Source organism: Bos javanicus, chromosome 3 (genome assembly GCF_032452875.1).
Source record: "Bos javanicus breed banteng chromosome 3, ARS-OSU_banteng_1.0, whole genome shotgun sequence".
NCBI lineage: Eukaryota > Metazoa > Chordata > Mammalia > Artiodactyla > Bovidae > Bos > Bos javanicus.
Window position 1 is genome coordinate 1,918,477 of NC_083870.1, and position 12,802 is coordinate 1,931,278.

The 12,802-nt window shown below is 45.0% G+C and overlaps 1 protein-coding gene across 6 annotated transcripts in view; it reads left to right on the plus strand.

Annotated features, from left to right (window-relative positions):
* The first annotated feature begins 10,441 nt into the window (after positions 1 to 10,441).
* Positions 10,442 to 12,802, plus strand: part of ILDR2 (immunoglobulin like domain containing receptor 2) — a 68,941-nt gene continuing 66,580 nt past the window's right edge. For 3 of the 6 annotated variants that reach the window (XR_009733202.1, XM_061399544.1, XM_061399536.1), the window contains exon 1: positions 10,443 to 11,052. Coding sequence is in view for 5 of the 6 variants with exons in the window: in XM_061399544.1 (XP_061255528.1) it covers positions 11,007 to 11,052 (46 nt within the window). In the remaining variant the exon portion in view is untranslated. Of the gene's footprint in view, positions 11,053 to 12,802 lie in introns of all 6 variants that reach the window. The other 3 variants (XM_061399528.1, XM_061399554.1, XM_061399563.1) reach the window with 3 other exon arrangements.

Here is a 12,802-nt window from a genome sequence, read left to right on the forward strand (position 1 = left end):
GAAGTAAGCCACATAAAGTTGGTACATAGACTCATGGAAATGGATGAGATAATTTAGGCTGAGAGTGAAGAGAGAAAAAAAGGGCCCATGATGGAGTCCTGAGGAACACCAGCATTTAGAAGTCAGTTCATGGCATCTGGTCCCATCACTTCATGGCAAATAGATGGGGAAACAATGGAAACAGTGGCTGACTTTATTTTTTTAGGCTCCAAAATCACTGCAGATGGTGACTGCAGCCATGAAATTAAGATGCTTGCTCCTTGGAAGAAAAGTTATGACCAACCTAGACAGCATATTGAAAAGCAGAGACATTACTTTGCCAACAAAGGTCCAACTAATCAAAGCTATGGTTTTTCCAGTAGTCATATATGGATGTGAGAGTTGGACTATAGAGAAAGCTGAATGCCGAAGAATTGATGCTTTTGAATTGTGGTGTTGGAGAAGACTTGAGAGTCCCTTGGACAGCAAGGAGATCTAACCAGTCCATCCTAAAGGAAATCAGTCCTAAATATTCATTGGAAGGACTGATGCTGAAGCTGAAACTCCAATACTTTAGCCACCTGACGCAAAGAACTGACTCATTTGTAAAGACCCTCATGCTGGGAAAGACTGAAGGCAGGAGGAGAAGGGGACGACAGAGGATGAGATGGTTGGATGGCATCACCGACTCAATGGACATGAGTTTGAGTAAACTCCAAGAGTTCGGATGGACAGGGAGGCCTGACATGCTACAGTCCATGGGGTCACAAAGAATTGGACATGACTGAGCAACTGAACTAGGAAAAGAATGGGGTTTCCTTGGTAGCTTAGCTGGTAAAGAATCCCCTGCAAAAGAGGAGATCCCGGTTCGATTCCTGGGTCAGGAAGATCTGCTGAAGAAGGGATAGGCTACCTATTCCAGTATTCTTGGGCTTCCCTGGTGACTCAGCTGGTAAAGAACCTGCCTGCAATGTGGGAGACTTGGGTTTGATCTCTGGGTTGGGAAGATTCCCTGGAGAAGAGAAAGACTACCCACTCCAGTATTCTGGCCTGGGAAATTCCATGGACTGAATAGTTCATGGGGTTGCAAAGAGTTGGACATGACTGAGCAACTTTCATTAGAAAAAGAAAACCTAGTAAAAGTAAGGAAGAAGGAATGTCTGAGGAAGCAGGGAGAAAACTAGGGAAACTAAGAGTTTCCAAGAGGAAGTGCTTCATTCATTTAATATTTGTTCAGAGTCTATGCAACGCCAGGCTCTACTTCAGGCACAATAATAAGTAGAACAGAACAAAGCTTATAACATAATGAGGAAGGCAGAAAATAAAGAAATAAATAACTACGTATATAATATGTTGTCTGAACACCTTATTGGACAATAAGTCCAATGAAGAAAGACAATACAGGATAAGGGAATAGGGATTGATGGAGGGTACAACTTTAGCATGGTCAGAAAAGGCCCTATTTGAGGAAATGACATTTAAGTAAACTCTGGAAGTGAGGAAGCAAACCATGAAGATATCAGGCAAAGATCACTCCCAGTCAAGGAAATAGCAAGTTCAAAGACTCCAAGGTAGGCACACGTCAAGGATGTCTGAGGAATAGCTAAATACGTCTGTAGTTGGAGTGAGCAAGGCGGGGGAGGGGCTCAGAGAGGTTATTGCAGAGGGAGATTGGGCCAAATCATACAGGGCTTACAAAGACAGTCTAAGAATTTTGGATTTCAATCTAAATGGGAGAGAAGCCATTAGAAACATGCATGGCTTCTACTTTTTTAAAATATTAAGTATGAGGTGTGATTTTCAGCCAAGTGAGTATGAAACCACCCCAAAAAATACAGCATTTTAAGAGAATGTTTATCTTATGCTATTTTTTTCCTGATGCTAGTTTAAATTAAGGCCCTGACAGTATAGAGTGCATCCTCCAACCTGTGCTAATAATAGTAATAATAGCTAACATTCATTGAAAGCTATTGTGTCAGACTCCCTGCTAAACACTGCACAAGGGTTATCTGATCTCTCCTCTCCATAACATCCCTATGTAATAAATTCTATGATCATCTGCATTTTGCAGAATGGGAAATTGGGGCTTCCCCAGGCCACACAGCCCATGAATGGCTCTGACCTCTGTGAGATTCCTGCTTCTTTAACACAAGTATTCCAAGCTGTTCATTATAGATGCTCAAGGATGTTTATTATACAAGGCTCTGCCAAAGCAAAAAAGGGGAATTTCCAAGTTCCCCATCATCTCTAGATGTTGCCTGAATTCAAACCACATTCCTGAGTAACTCAGCCTTAAGTCTGGTTGGTTTTTCAGCTTGCTCAGTCTATACATATACAACCTCTTGTCAGGTTATGTGATTCCACTTCCTATGTCTCCCTGTAGTGTCTCTCACGTACAGTTGGCTTCCCATTCCTGCCACCCCATAGCTGAGTTCTGGTGCTTGTTCCTTCTTGGGTTCTTATGATGAGCTCTCCCACTGAAGAGGCCTCTGCCTGTTGTCTCTCTTTCCACCAGTACATCCTACAGCCTGTGGCCACAATACCTTGTGTGAAATATACGTCTGATCTTGTTTTTCCGCTTAGATATCCTTACGGGTGGTCCACTGCCTGCAGAGTTAAGTCCAGGCCTGGTAGCCTGGCTCCCCTTGTTCTGACCTCAGCCTGCCTTCCAGCCTCATTGCTGACTCACACTCCTGGCAGCAGGCCCCCTCTCACCTCAGCCCACTGCTGTGCATCTGCCCTACCTCTTGCTCCACTTCTGCTTTTAGAAACTCTGCCCAGATCATGTTTAGGACTTAGCTCAGGGGTCACCTTTTCATGATGACATCTCTGACTGGCACTCCCACAGGTAACTGACCCCTCTCCCTTTGTGCCCCCACCATACCTACAAATGTCCCTACATAGGTCCTGCCACACTATCACGTTCAAAGGCCATGTGTCTGACTCTCACCCCCCAACACACACACACACCCAGCCACACCCACATATGGCTACAGTTCAACTGTAAGCTCTTTGACAGAAGAGGCTGTGACTCATCCATCTTTGAATAGCTACTCATCTTGCATTTCTGGGCAGCACACTGTCTAAAATATAGTAGGTGCTCAATGAATGTGTATGGAATAAATAACTGAATGAATTCAAGAAAGAGAGAAGAGAAGATGAGGAAAAGGGAAGTAGGCCTTGGAACAGGTTGAAATCAGACAAAAAACATCTTGATCATGTTTGTGTACAGGGAACTCATTCAGGATTGGGCTAGGAGTACAGAATTAACAGTCTATGAGACAGGCTCATGCTACAACTCCAAGACAAAAGTCAAGGCTGCTGTTTTTTAACACTAGTTTTCAAGAGCCCACAAATGACGATTCTGCTGCTTGAGCAGCTTCCTTTCATGATGTTCAGTGTTCTGGCTCCGTTTTCCCAATTGCCTTACCTGCCTGTTTTCTGGGGGTGAGGTCATTGGATGACACACTTATTCACTTCCTTCCCTTAGGGTCCATGTTAGACCTGTGCCAATGGAGAAGGCCTCTAGGAGAATGCTTAGGGCTGAGAAGCAATCTTCTAGTTTAATCACCAAAACCTAGAACCCAAAGAATTGATAAAATACAGAAAGACAGGCTCCCTTCATCATTCCCCCTTTGGCTAAAGGATGCTTCTTGATTACTGGACTCTGCTCTGCTGCTAATTTGGGGGTCTGTCAATGCTGTTCTGATTTCCAAAGGATGCTAACACTGAAACAAAAACAGAAACAAAAGCAAAAACCAAAGATAGGGCTCATAAGAGAGAAGCAGACTTACTTCATGTTTGGCTCTGTTACTCAGAAAAATTATAGGTTGAATTGTCAGTCAGTAAGGGCTCCCAGGGCTTCAACCACTCATAATTAACTTGATTAACAGCTCATGATTGAGACAGAATGAGAGCAGGTGTACATCTGGGGGCTTTGTATCTGGCTAAAGATATAGGCCTGACAAAACCCCTGTCATTTCTTCTCGCTGACTCTCTCCTTCCTCCAGGGATGTCCCAGAGACTGAGTAAACTGTGGCACAGCTGTACCTATTGTCTAAGCAACAGTTTCTACACTGTAGAACTATTAGCGCATAGAGGAAATCTAAAGAAGAAAATATAAAGGAATGACTGCACTCCCTGATAAAACCATTATTACTCTTTTGTTGTTTCCATTGACTCCTTTAAAGGCATTTTCCATATTTGGGACTGTGCTCTAAATATAATTTGATGTTCTGCTCTTTTTTCCTGCACACTATTCTTGGATGGGCCTCTATGGGGAAAATATAGAGTGCTAACTCAGGTGGGGCTGCCTACTGATGGTGGAGTCTGGCCTCAGGATGAGGCAAGCTGATGTCATCTAATTTTGTACCACCCCCTGCCCCCAGCACCACCGCAGTTTGATTTGAAGCCTGAGACAGCAGGCTGTTGGGTTAAATCTGCTTCAAGTTCATGAAATTTTCAGTATGTTCTCCCAATCTTCTACTGTTCTTGGCAGTACAGCTTTTTAGAATTCTCTGGCATCATGCACTTTATATTTGCATTTCCTTTCTTTAAAGCATTTTCTTAATGAAACAGTTTATTCTTCAATATGAAAGGGCTTTCAGATTGAAAATGTTTCCAGTTTCTAGTACAGGGTGCTTAGAGTCTTCAGTATTTGTTTGTTCATATTTATTTATTTATTTTGGTTTCTCACATTAATTTAGACTTTTAAAAAAATTATAATTCATTGAAGGTGGTTTTGAAGAGATGAGGGATGGGAAAGATAAACTGAAAAGGTAGCACAAGGGAAGGAAGAGAAACAAAACTCAGATAAGAAACATAGTATCTGTTTGAAGGTCACACTTCATAGATTTCTCCTGGAAGACCAGATTGGACAGAAGTAGAAATGTGGTATTATCTATCTGCTTTAAAAAGACCTACATTCCACAGAATTCATGTGCATACATGCCTATGTGCCTGCAATGAAATCATGTTTTAAAGAGGATTCAGCTGCATTATATTTATAACTATGTGGTTGCTACCAGCTACCGGCCTGTCTCTTGCAGTGGTTCACTTCTCTTTTCTCCATGTCCTAATTCTGTTCTAAAGGGTGCAGCTTTGCTGAAGCTGCTGGTCAGTCCACACCCTCTTCCCATCATACACAATTCCAGCTGTGGCTTCCTAGGAATCCTGATCTGGTCCCACATGGGCCTATGTTCTGACATTTTTGTCTCTGGGTTGCAGAAGAAAGTTTGAAGCACTGGGGATCCAGACCCTTCCTTTGGTGGTGAAAGATGCATTTGTATGGGCGTCCTGTCCTATTTGACCAGGATAAACAGATAATTAGAGATCAACTGGATCTGAATCTGAGGCTCATTGGTAAACATCAAGTCAACAGCTTCCCCAGAAAACAAAGAAAGTGATTAAGTAGGGCTTCTGAAATATTAGTGAGCTTTAGAAGTATGCGAGGAAAGTGGTTAAAATGCAGATTTCCAGGCCCCACCCAAAGTTTCTGATCTCAAAGTTTTTAGTAGAGCCTGGGAACCTGCATTTAATCAAACACTTTCATGTGATTCTGATGCTAGAAGTTCAAAACCACGCTTGGAAGAGCATCAGGGTTCTAGTGGCATATCCTGCTATGAACACCAATTCAGCAAAATAATGCCATTGTCCCAACCTCCTCTTACCTCTCTCTTTAGGTTGCAGGTTGTGAATCATTAGGTGTACCTAAAGTTCCTCGTAATCCTCAATTACCTTGGTAATAATATGTGTACTGGGGAGGGGCACACACTTCCCAGTGACTTAGTCCAGTTTAGCAGCTCCTTCCTGGAGAAGAAAATGGCAACCCACTCCAGTATTCTTACCTGGAAAAGTACAAAAGAGTACAGCACGTTCACAGCATCATCTTTCAAGTTTTGCATAAAATATCCTTGTTATATGCTTAGATACTAAACATTATTCAGACTCTCTTTCATGCTTTGTGTGCATGTGCCCACCAGCACCCAGACACATACTTAGTATGTGTGTGTAAATAAGTTGTAGACAATAAACATACCTCGTTATATCAACCCTCTGGTCTAGATGTCCCTGTCATAATGCAAAGGGCATATGCTTTGGAGGTTAATAGATCTTAATTCAAATCTACATGGAAACAACCTAGATGTCCATTGACAGATGAATGGATAAAGAAGCTGTGGTACATATATACAATGGAATATTACTCAGCCATTAAAAGGAGCACTTCTAAGTCAGTTCTAACGAGGTGGATGAACCTAGAGCCTATTATATAGAGGGAAATAAGTCAGAAAGATATTAAGCAGAAGGTATTAAGAAGAGATGGCAAGAATACACAGAAGAACTGTATGAAAAAGATCTTCACGACCCAGATAATCATGACGGTGTGATCACTCACACTCACCTAGAGCCAGACATCCTAGAATGTGAAGTCAAGTGGGCCTTAGGAAGTATCACTATGAACAAAGCTAGTGGAGGTGATGGAATTCCAGGTGAGCTATTTCAAATCCTGAAAGATGATGCTGTGAAAATGCTGCACTCAATATGCTAGCAAATTCGGAAAACTCAGCAGTGGCCACAGGTCTGGAAAAGGTCAGTTTTCATTCCAATCCCAAAGAAAGGAAATGCCAAAGCATGCTCAAACTACTACACAATTGCACTCATCTCACACACTAGTAAAGTAATGCTCCAAATTCTCCAAGCCAGGCTTCAGCAATACGTGAATTGTCAACTTCCAGATGTTCAAGCTGGTTTTAGAAAAGGCAGAGGAACCAGAGATCAAATTGCCAATATGTGCTGGATCATGGAAAAAGCAAGAGAGTTCCAGAAAAACATCTATTTCTGCTTTATTGACTATGCCAAAGCCTTTAACTGTGTCGATCACAATAAACTGTGGACAATTCTGAAAGAGATGGGAATACCAGATCACCTGACCTGCCTCTTGAGAAACCTGTATGCAGGTCAGGAAGCCACAGTTAGAACTGGACATGGAACAACAGACTGGTTCCAAATAGGAAAAAGAGTTTGTCAAGGCTGTATATTGTCACCCTGTTTATTTAACTTATATGCAGAGTACATCATGAGAAATGCTGGGCTGGAGGAAGCACAAGCTGGAATCAAGATTGCCGGGAGAAATATCAATAACCTCAGATATGCAGATGACACCACCCTTATGGCAGAAAGTGAAGAAGAACTACAGAGCCTTTTGATGAAAGTGAAAGAGGAGAGTGAAAAAGTTGGCTTAAAGCTCAACATTCAGAAAACTAAGATCATGGCATCCGGTCCCATCACTTCATGGCAAAATAGATGGAGAAACAGTGGAAATAGTGGCTGACTTTATTTTTCTGGGCTCCAAAATCACTGCAGATGGTGATTGCAGCCATGAAATTAAAAGACACTTGCTCCTTGGAAGGAAAGTTATGACTAACCTAGACAGCATATTAAAAAGCAGAGACATTACTTTGTCAACAAAGGTCCGTCTAGTCAAGGCAATGCATTTTCCAGTGTTCATGTATGGATGTGAGAGTTGGACTCTGAAGAAAGCTGAGCACTGAAGAATTGATGCTTTTGAACTGTGGTGTTGGAGAAGACTCTTGAGAGTCCCTTGGACTGCAAGGAGATGCAACCAGTCCATCCTAAAGGAAATTAGTCCTGAGTGTTCATTGGAAAGACTGATGTTGAAGCTGAAACTCCAATACTTTGGCCACCTGATGCGAAGAGCTGACTCATTTGGAAAGACTCTGATGCTGGGAAAGATTGAGGGCAGGAGGAGAAGGGGACGACAGAGGATGAGACGGTTGGATGGCATCATCGACTCCATGGACATGGGTTTGGGTGGACCCTGGGAGTTGGTGATGGACAGGGAGGCCTGGCGTGCTGTGGGTCATGGGGTCACAAAGAGTCGGACATGACTGAGTGACTGAACTAAACTGAAGTCAGAAAGAGGATCGTATACTTATGCATATATATAGAATCTAGAAAGATGGTACCAATGAATTTATTTACAAGGCAGCCTTGGAGAAGCAGACATAGAGAACAGACTTACGGACTCAGGGTGTGGTGGAGGAGAGGGTGAGAGTAACATGGCAAATCACATTACCATATGTAAAATACACAGCCAATGGGAATTTGCTGTATGACTCAGGGAACTCAAACTGGGGCTCTGTAACAACCTATGGGGTGGGATGAGGAGGGAGACAGGAAGGAGGTTCAAGAGGTAGAGGACATATGTGTACCTATGGCTGATTCATGTTGATTTTGACGGAAAACAGCACTTCAATTTAACAAGTAAATTAATTTTAAAAAATCTTAGTTCAAATCTAACCACTGCCATTTATTAGCTAGCTGATCTTAGAGGAGTTAAATTCTCTGGACCTGAGTTTCCTTATTTGGATTAATTGAGAAAGCTTGTAAAACATCTAGGACTATTTCTAGAAATGCACATCCCATGGACAGAGGAGCCTGGCAGGCTACAGTCCATGGGGTCACAAGAGTCGGGAACAACTGAGCATCTAAACCAATAATTGTTAGGTATCTCCTTTATTTCTATTTTCTTTCTTAATTTTTGTATATGAAAGAAAACAATCCTTCAAATTTCTCTCACGCAGCATCTTAGTCAGGGTTCTTAATTGCAAACTTCAGAAATCATCTCTGGCTAAATCAAGCAAAGAGGGAATGTACAAGGGGCCATTGGGTAGCTCACAGAATTGCTGGGAAGCCTGAAGAGCCAGGTGCAGAAAATAAACTGGAACTCAGAGAGGCTTTACAACCAAAAGCACAGCCAAGATCTCACCTCAGAGTAGTCTGATGGCCTGGTATCTGCCACTGTTGACCGTGAACACTGGAGGCTGCTGTCCCCTCAGTGGCAAAACCGATTCTCCTCGGACTTTGTTTCTTGTCTCACGTGCTCCTGGTTCAAAAAGCTCTGAGAGATCAAGGAAAGACAGGATAAATTCTACTCTGGGTTGAACCAGCATCACACCTGGGTGTACGTTCTCCTAGTCTCCCATCAGTTCCTTGGCAATTCTAGTATAGGCTTCCAAGCAGCCTGCCCTTAGCTTATTCAGACGATCCACCATGTTGTAGTCTGGCTTGTCTGCTTGGGCTTGGGAGGCCTGCTTAAAAAAAAAACAAAAACAAAAACAAAACTCTGAGTGAGAGGCTTCCTGGTTGGTGAGACTGCTCTAGAGTTTTTGTCAAGGCTTTCATCCTTGACAATAAGAAGGGAATTGAGATGTCAGGAAGCCATGAAAGCCCAGAGTAAATCCTCACCATTTCTGATGTTCACATCTCATCCTCATTTCACATATACATACATTCATTCCTAAGGTTGTAGTCTCTCTCCAGGAACTCTCCTTAAGCCTAGAACCACTCTGTTTTCAGAGCAGTTTTACACCTTTCTGCCTCATCTCCTTTCTTTCCTCTGCCCAGTATTCCCCTGCCCTGTCCCCTTTCCACCACCAATCCCTCAACATAACAAATCCTGCCCATCCTGTAAATACCAATTGAGACATTAATTCATTTTTGCTGGTGTTGCTCACTGCCCCCACTCCCCAGCCCCACTAAACTGCTCCTTCCTTCATATTCCAGGGGCACTTTCTCCATACCTCCACCATCATATTTGCTCCGTTTTACCACCAGTATGTCTTTTGTGTTTAATAGTCTGATTTTCCTCCCTCTCCTGGACCCAAGATGAGGCCCCTTAATGGCAGAAAATCTGCCTTCCTCATCTTTGTAGCTTTGGCTCTTAGCACCTAGTAGATGCTTGATACATGTTTGTTAATGTATATATTTCTTGGTTGTCTCGAAACATACATTTAGGATCCTTTCCTACACACACAGACAAATCCTTTTTAAAACTGAAGTAATCCATTTAAATACGCCCTGCAAACTATAAGTGAAGTTTGCTCAGTCATGGCCGACTCTTTTCGACCCCATGGACTATAGCCTGCCAGGCTCCCCTGTCCATGGAATTCTCCAGGCAAGAATACTGGAGTGGGTACCCATTTCTTACTCCAGGGTATCTTCCCTACCCAGGGATCGAACCGGGTCTCCTATATTGCACGCCGATTCTTTACTATCTGAGCCACAAGTGCGCCTTTTTTTAGACAAAAGGCGGAAAAGTGATCAAATGCTGGACAAATGTGAGCCGTATAATTGTTCACTTCATTCTATATTTACATTTTTTTCTGTTAAAGAGCTGCATGCCCTTATCTCATAATGTTTTAATCTCATAACGTTTCTAAAAGAAGAAAGTTTGGATGCGGATTCTCGCGTACCTTTTCCAATTCTGTGGAGCCCCTTAATTTTTGGCATTGTCAATAAGCGATCCGGATGGGGGGGCGGCAAGGGGGTTCAGCGAAAGCCCACAGCCTTGCCAACAAGTTATGCCAAGTCGCCGCAGGTCCCTCTCTCCCAGTTAGAATGGCCCTAGCCACGTGCGTACCCAGACTCCCTCCTCGAGTCCACAACCCCGCTTCTGGCTCTGGTCCCGAACGCTGGCTTCGCTGGGAGCTGCCGGCGCTGATCGCTCCCAGCTCGGCGCAGCCCGCTCAGCCGCCTCCCCCGCACCCCTCTCCCCCTTGTACTTTGTCTCTCGGCCCTGACCTCCCGGCCGCAGGGGCGTGCACGTGACGGAGAAACTTTGGCAGGCCTGGGGCGGCGGGCGGCGGGCGGCGGAGCGGGGGGCCGGCAGCTGAGCTCCCCCGCGCGGCGTGCGCTGCGGCGGGAAGGCGCTCGGCGGGCTGCGCTGCCTGCGCGTGCGGGTGCGCCAGAAGGCTGGGAAGGCGCCGCCGAGCGCGGGGCGGACTCCTGGAGCCCGCGGCAACGCGCGTGCAGCCTGCGGCGCTGTCGGCCCGGAGGCCCGCCTGCGCTGCCGAGCCGGCGGGCGGCTGCATCCAGGGACGCCGGATCCCCGCTCGCGCCCGGCGCCACGGCTCCGCCGCCGCCTCCGCCGCTCGGTTATATAGATCCTCAATCTATGCCGCTTCCTTCTTCCCTCACTCCTTAATCTGGATGGGAAGTTGGGGGAAATGGACAGGGTCGTGATGGCTTGGGTTGCTGTCCTCTGGCTAACAGGTAAGAGACATTTTCAACCGAGACGGATAACTTGACACGTATTCCGGTACTGGTACTGTTCTCACCCTCCTCCCCACCCCATCCCCAGTTCCCCCAGACTGTGTTTAAAGCTGCTTAGCAGGCTGGTGGTAAGTGGGGGAGGGGGCTGTGTGTGTGTATCTATATATATCTATATGTATGTATTAGAATGGTGGGGGAGGCCAAGAGAAGCCCGATAATCAAGTGAGCCGGATGGAGATGCAGGTGTTTTGACTCATTCGAGATATGAGATTGTTCTTGCCAATGTGCATTTCCCTTTCCATACCACGGTTCTTCCTCAGTCTTATCCGGAGTTTGTATTATGTGAGTCCTGGGAAAAACCTGGTTGGGAGAAAAATGAAAGCTCAGGGGAGACTGATTAATTAAGAGAACTAGTTTTCTGGAGGTTGGAGGTACACGAGTGTCTCCTTAATTCCTTCCCTGGAGAAGCCCGGAGCCCCAGGGGCATTCTTCTGTGGCTCCCAGGGGTGCAGGGGAGCTGGAATGAGGAAGGAGACTGGGATGGAGGCTTGATTGGTTGTGGAGTTTAGGGCTTTGCGCTCACTCATTTGGTAGCATTTGGGGAGTGGTTCCATAGAGGAAAGGAGCCTTCCTCCCCCGATAAACAAGTGGGAACACCTCCTAATAAAAATAATTTGCAGATATATTCAGAAGGTAGGGTTTCTCTTTAGCATTAGAGTCACTTCTTCTAGCTTGGACCTCCATATTTCCCCCTCCCTTTTGGTGAACTTTCTACTCACCGTCCTGGGATCTGGAAAGGCTGTAGTTCCAAACATGTGTTCCCACAGGATGATCTGCGAGGTTGAGAGGTGGCCAGGCAGGGTGGGCAGCCCTGAGAGGTTCATGGAGCAGCCCTGCCTTGGGTGGGGATGGAGGGGTTAAGCAAGCTGGAAACCAGGTGATGGAGGAGAGGAACAAGGGAGCAGAAAGGTGAGGACAAGCGGGGGCAGAGAAGGGCAAGAGAGAAAATGTAAAATAGCACCAAAAATAAAGTTGTGTCCCCTCTGGGGGCATTGAAGACTGGGAAAAATCAAGTCAGTAGGAAAAGAGGACCAAGATTAAAAATCTAAGGGAAGTGATTGAAAGAGGGTCAATAATACAGTTAAGAAGAAAGAAAACCACTATTTCCCTTAGTTTCAGAGTAAGGTTATAGATTGCCTCAGTTTTTTTCCTATCCCTAATGAAGGGTCCCTAACACTGGCTCTTGCTCCCTGCTAGGTTTAGGTTTGGGGGGAGTCTTTAGCAGAGTTAGCCACTTCTCTTGGCTGCTCTGAGTTCATCCCTCCCACATTATTCAAATCTGAATCATCTCTAATTTCAGGGTTTGGCTGATCCATGCCTCCCCACTCCTCTGGCCTCCCAGTGCCTTCCACTTCTACCCTTACTGATTCGGAATGTCCTTAATTTGCCTCTGCTTCTCAGTTATCATATTTGAGGGGAACTTTGGCCTTGAACCTCTATCACCTCCTTAAAGTCCGCTAGGCAACTGCGGAGGAGTCCTTGATTCAGAGATGCTCTTCTAGACACCCTGGGGTGTACCCTAGAAAAGCTCTCTAAGGACTTGCAGGGCATGGGCAGAAGAGGAAGATATAGCCCACGCTAGAGGGCTGACAGCTTTTTAATGCAATGGTCCCTGGAAGGAACAACCTAATTCAGTCCTCTCAATTTATACAAATGGAGACTCAGAAAAGCAATATTCACACAGTAAGTT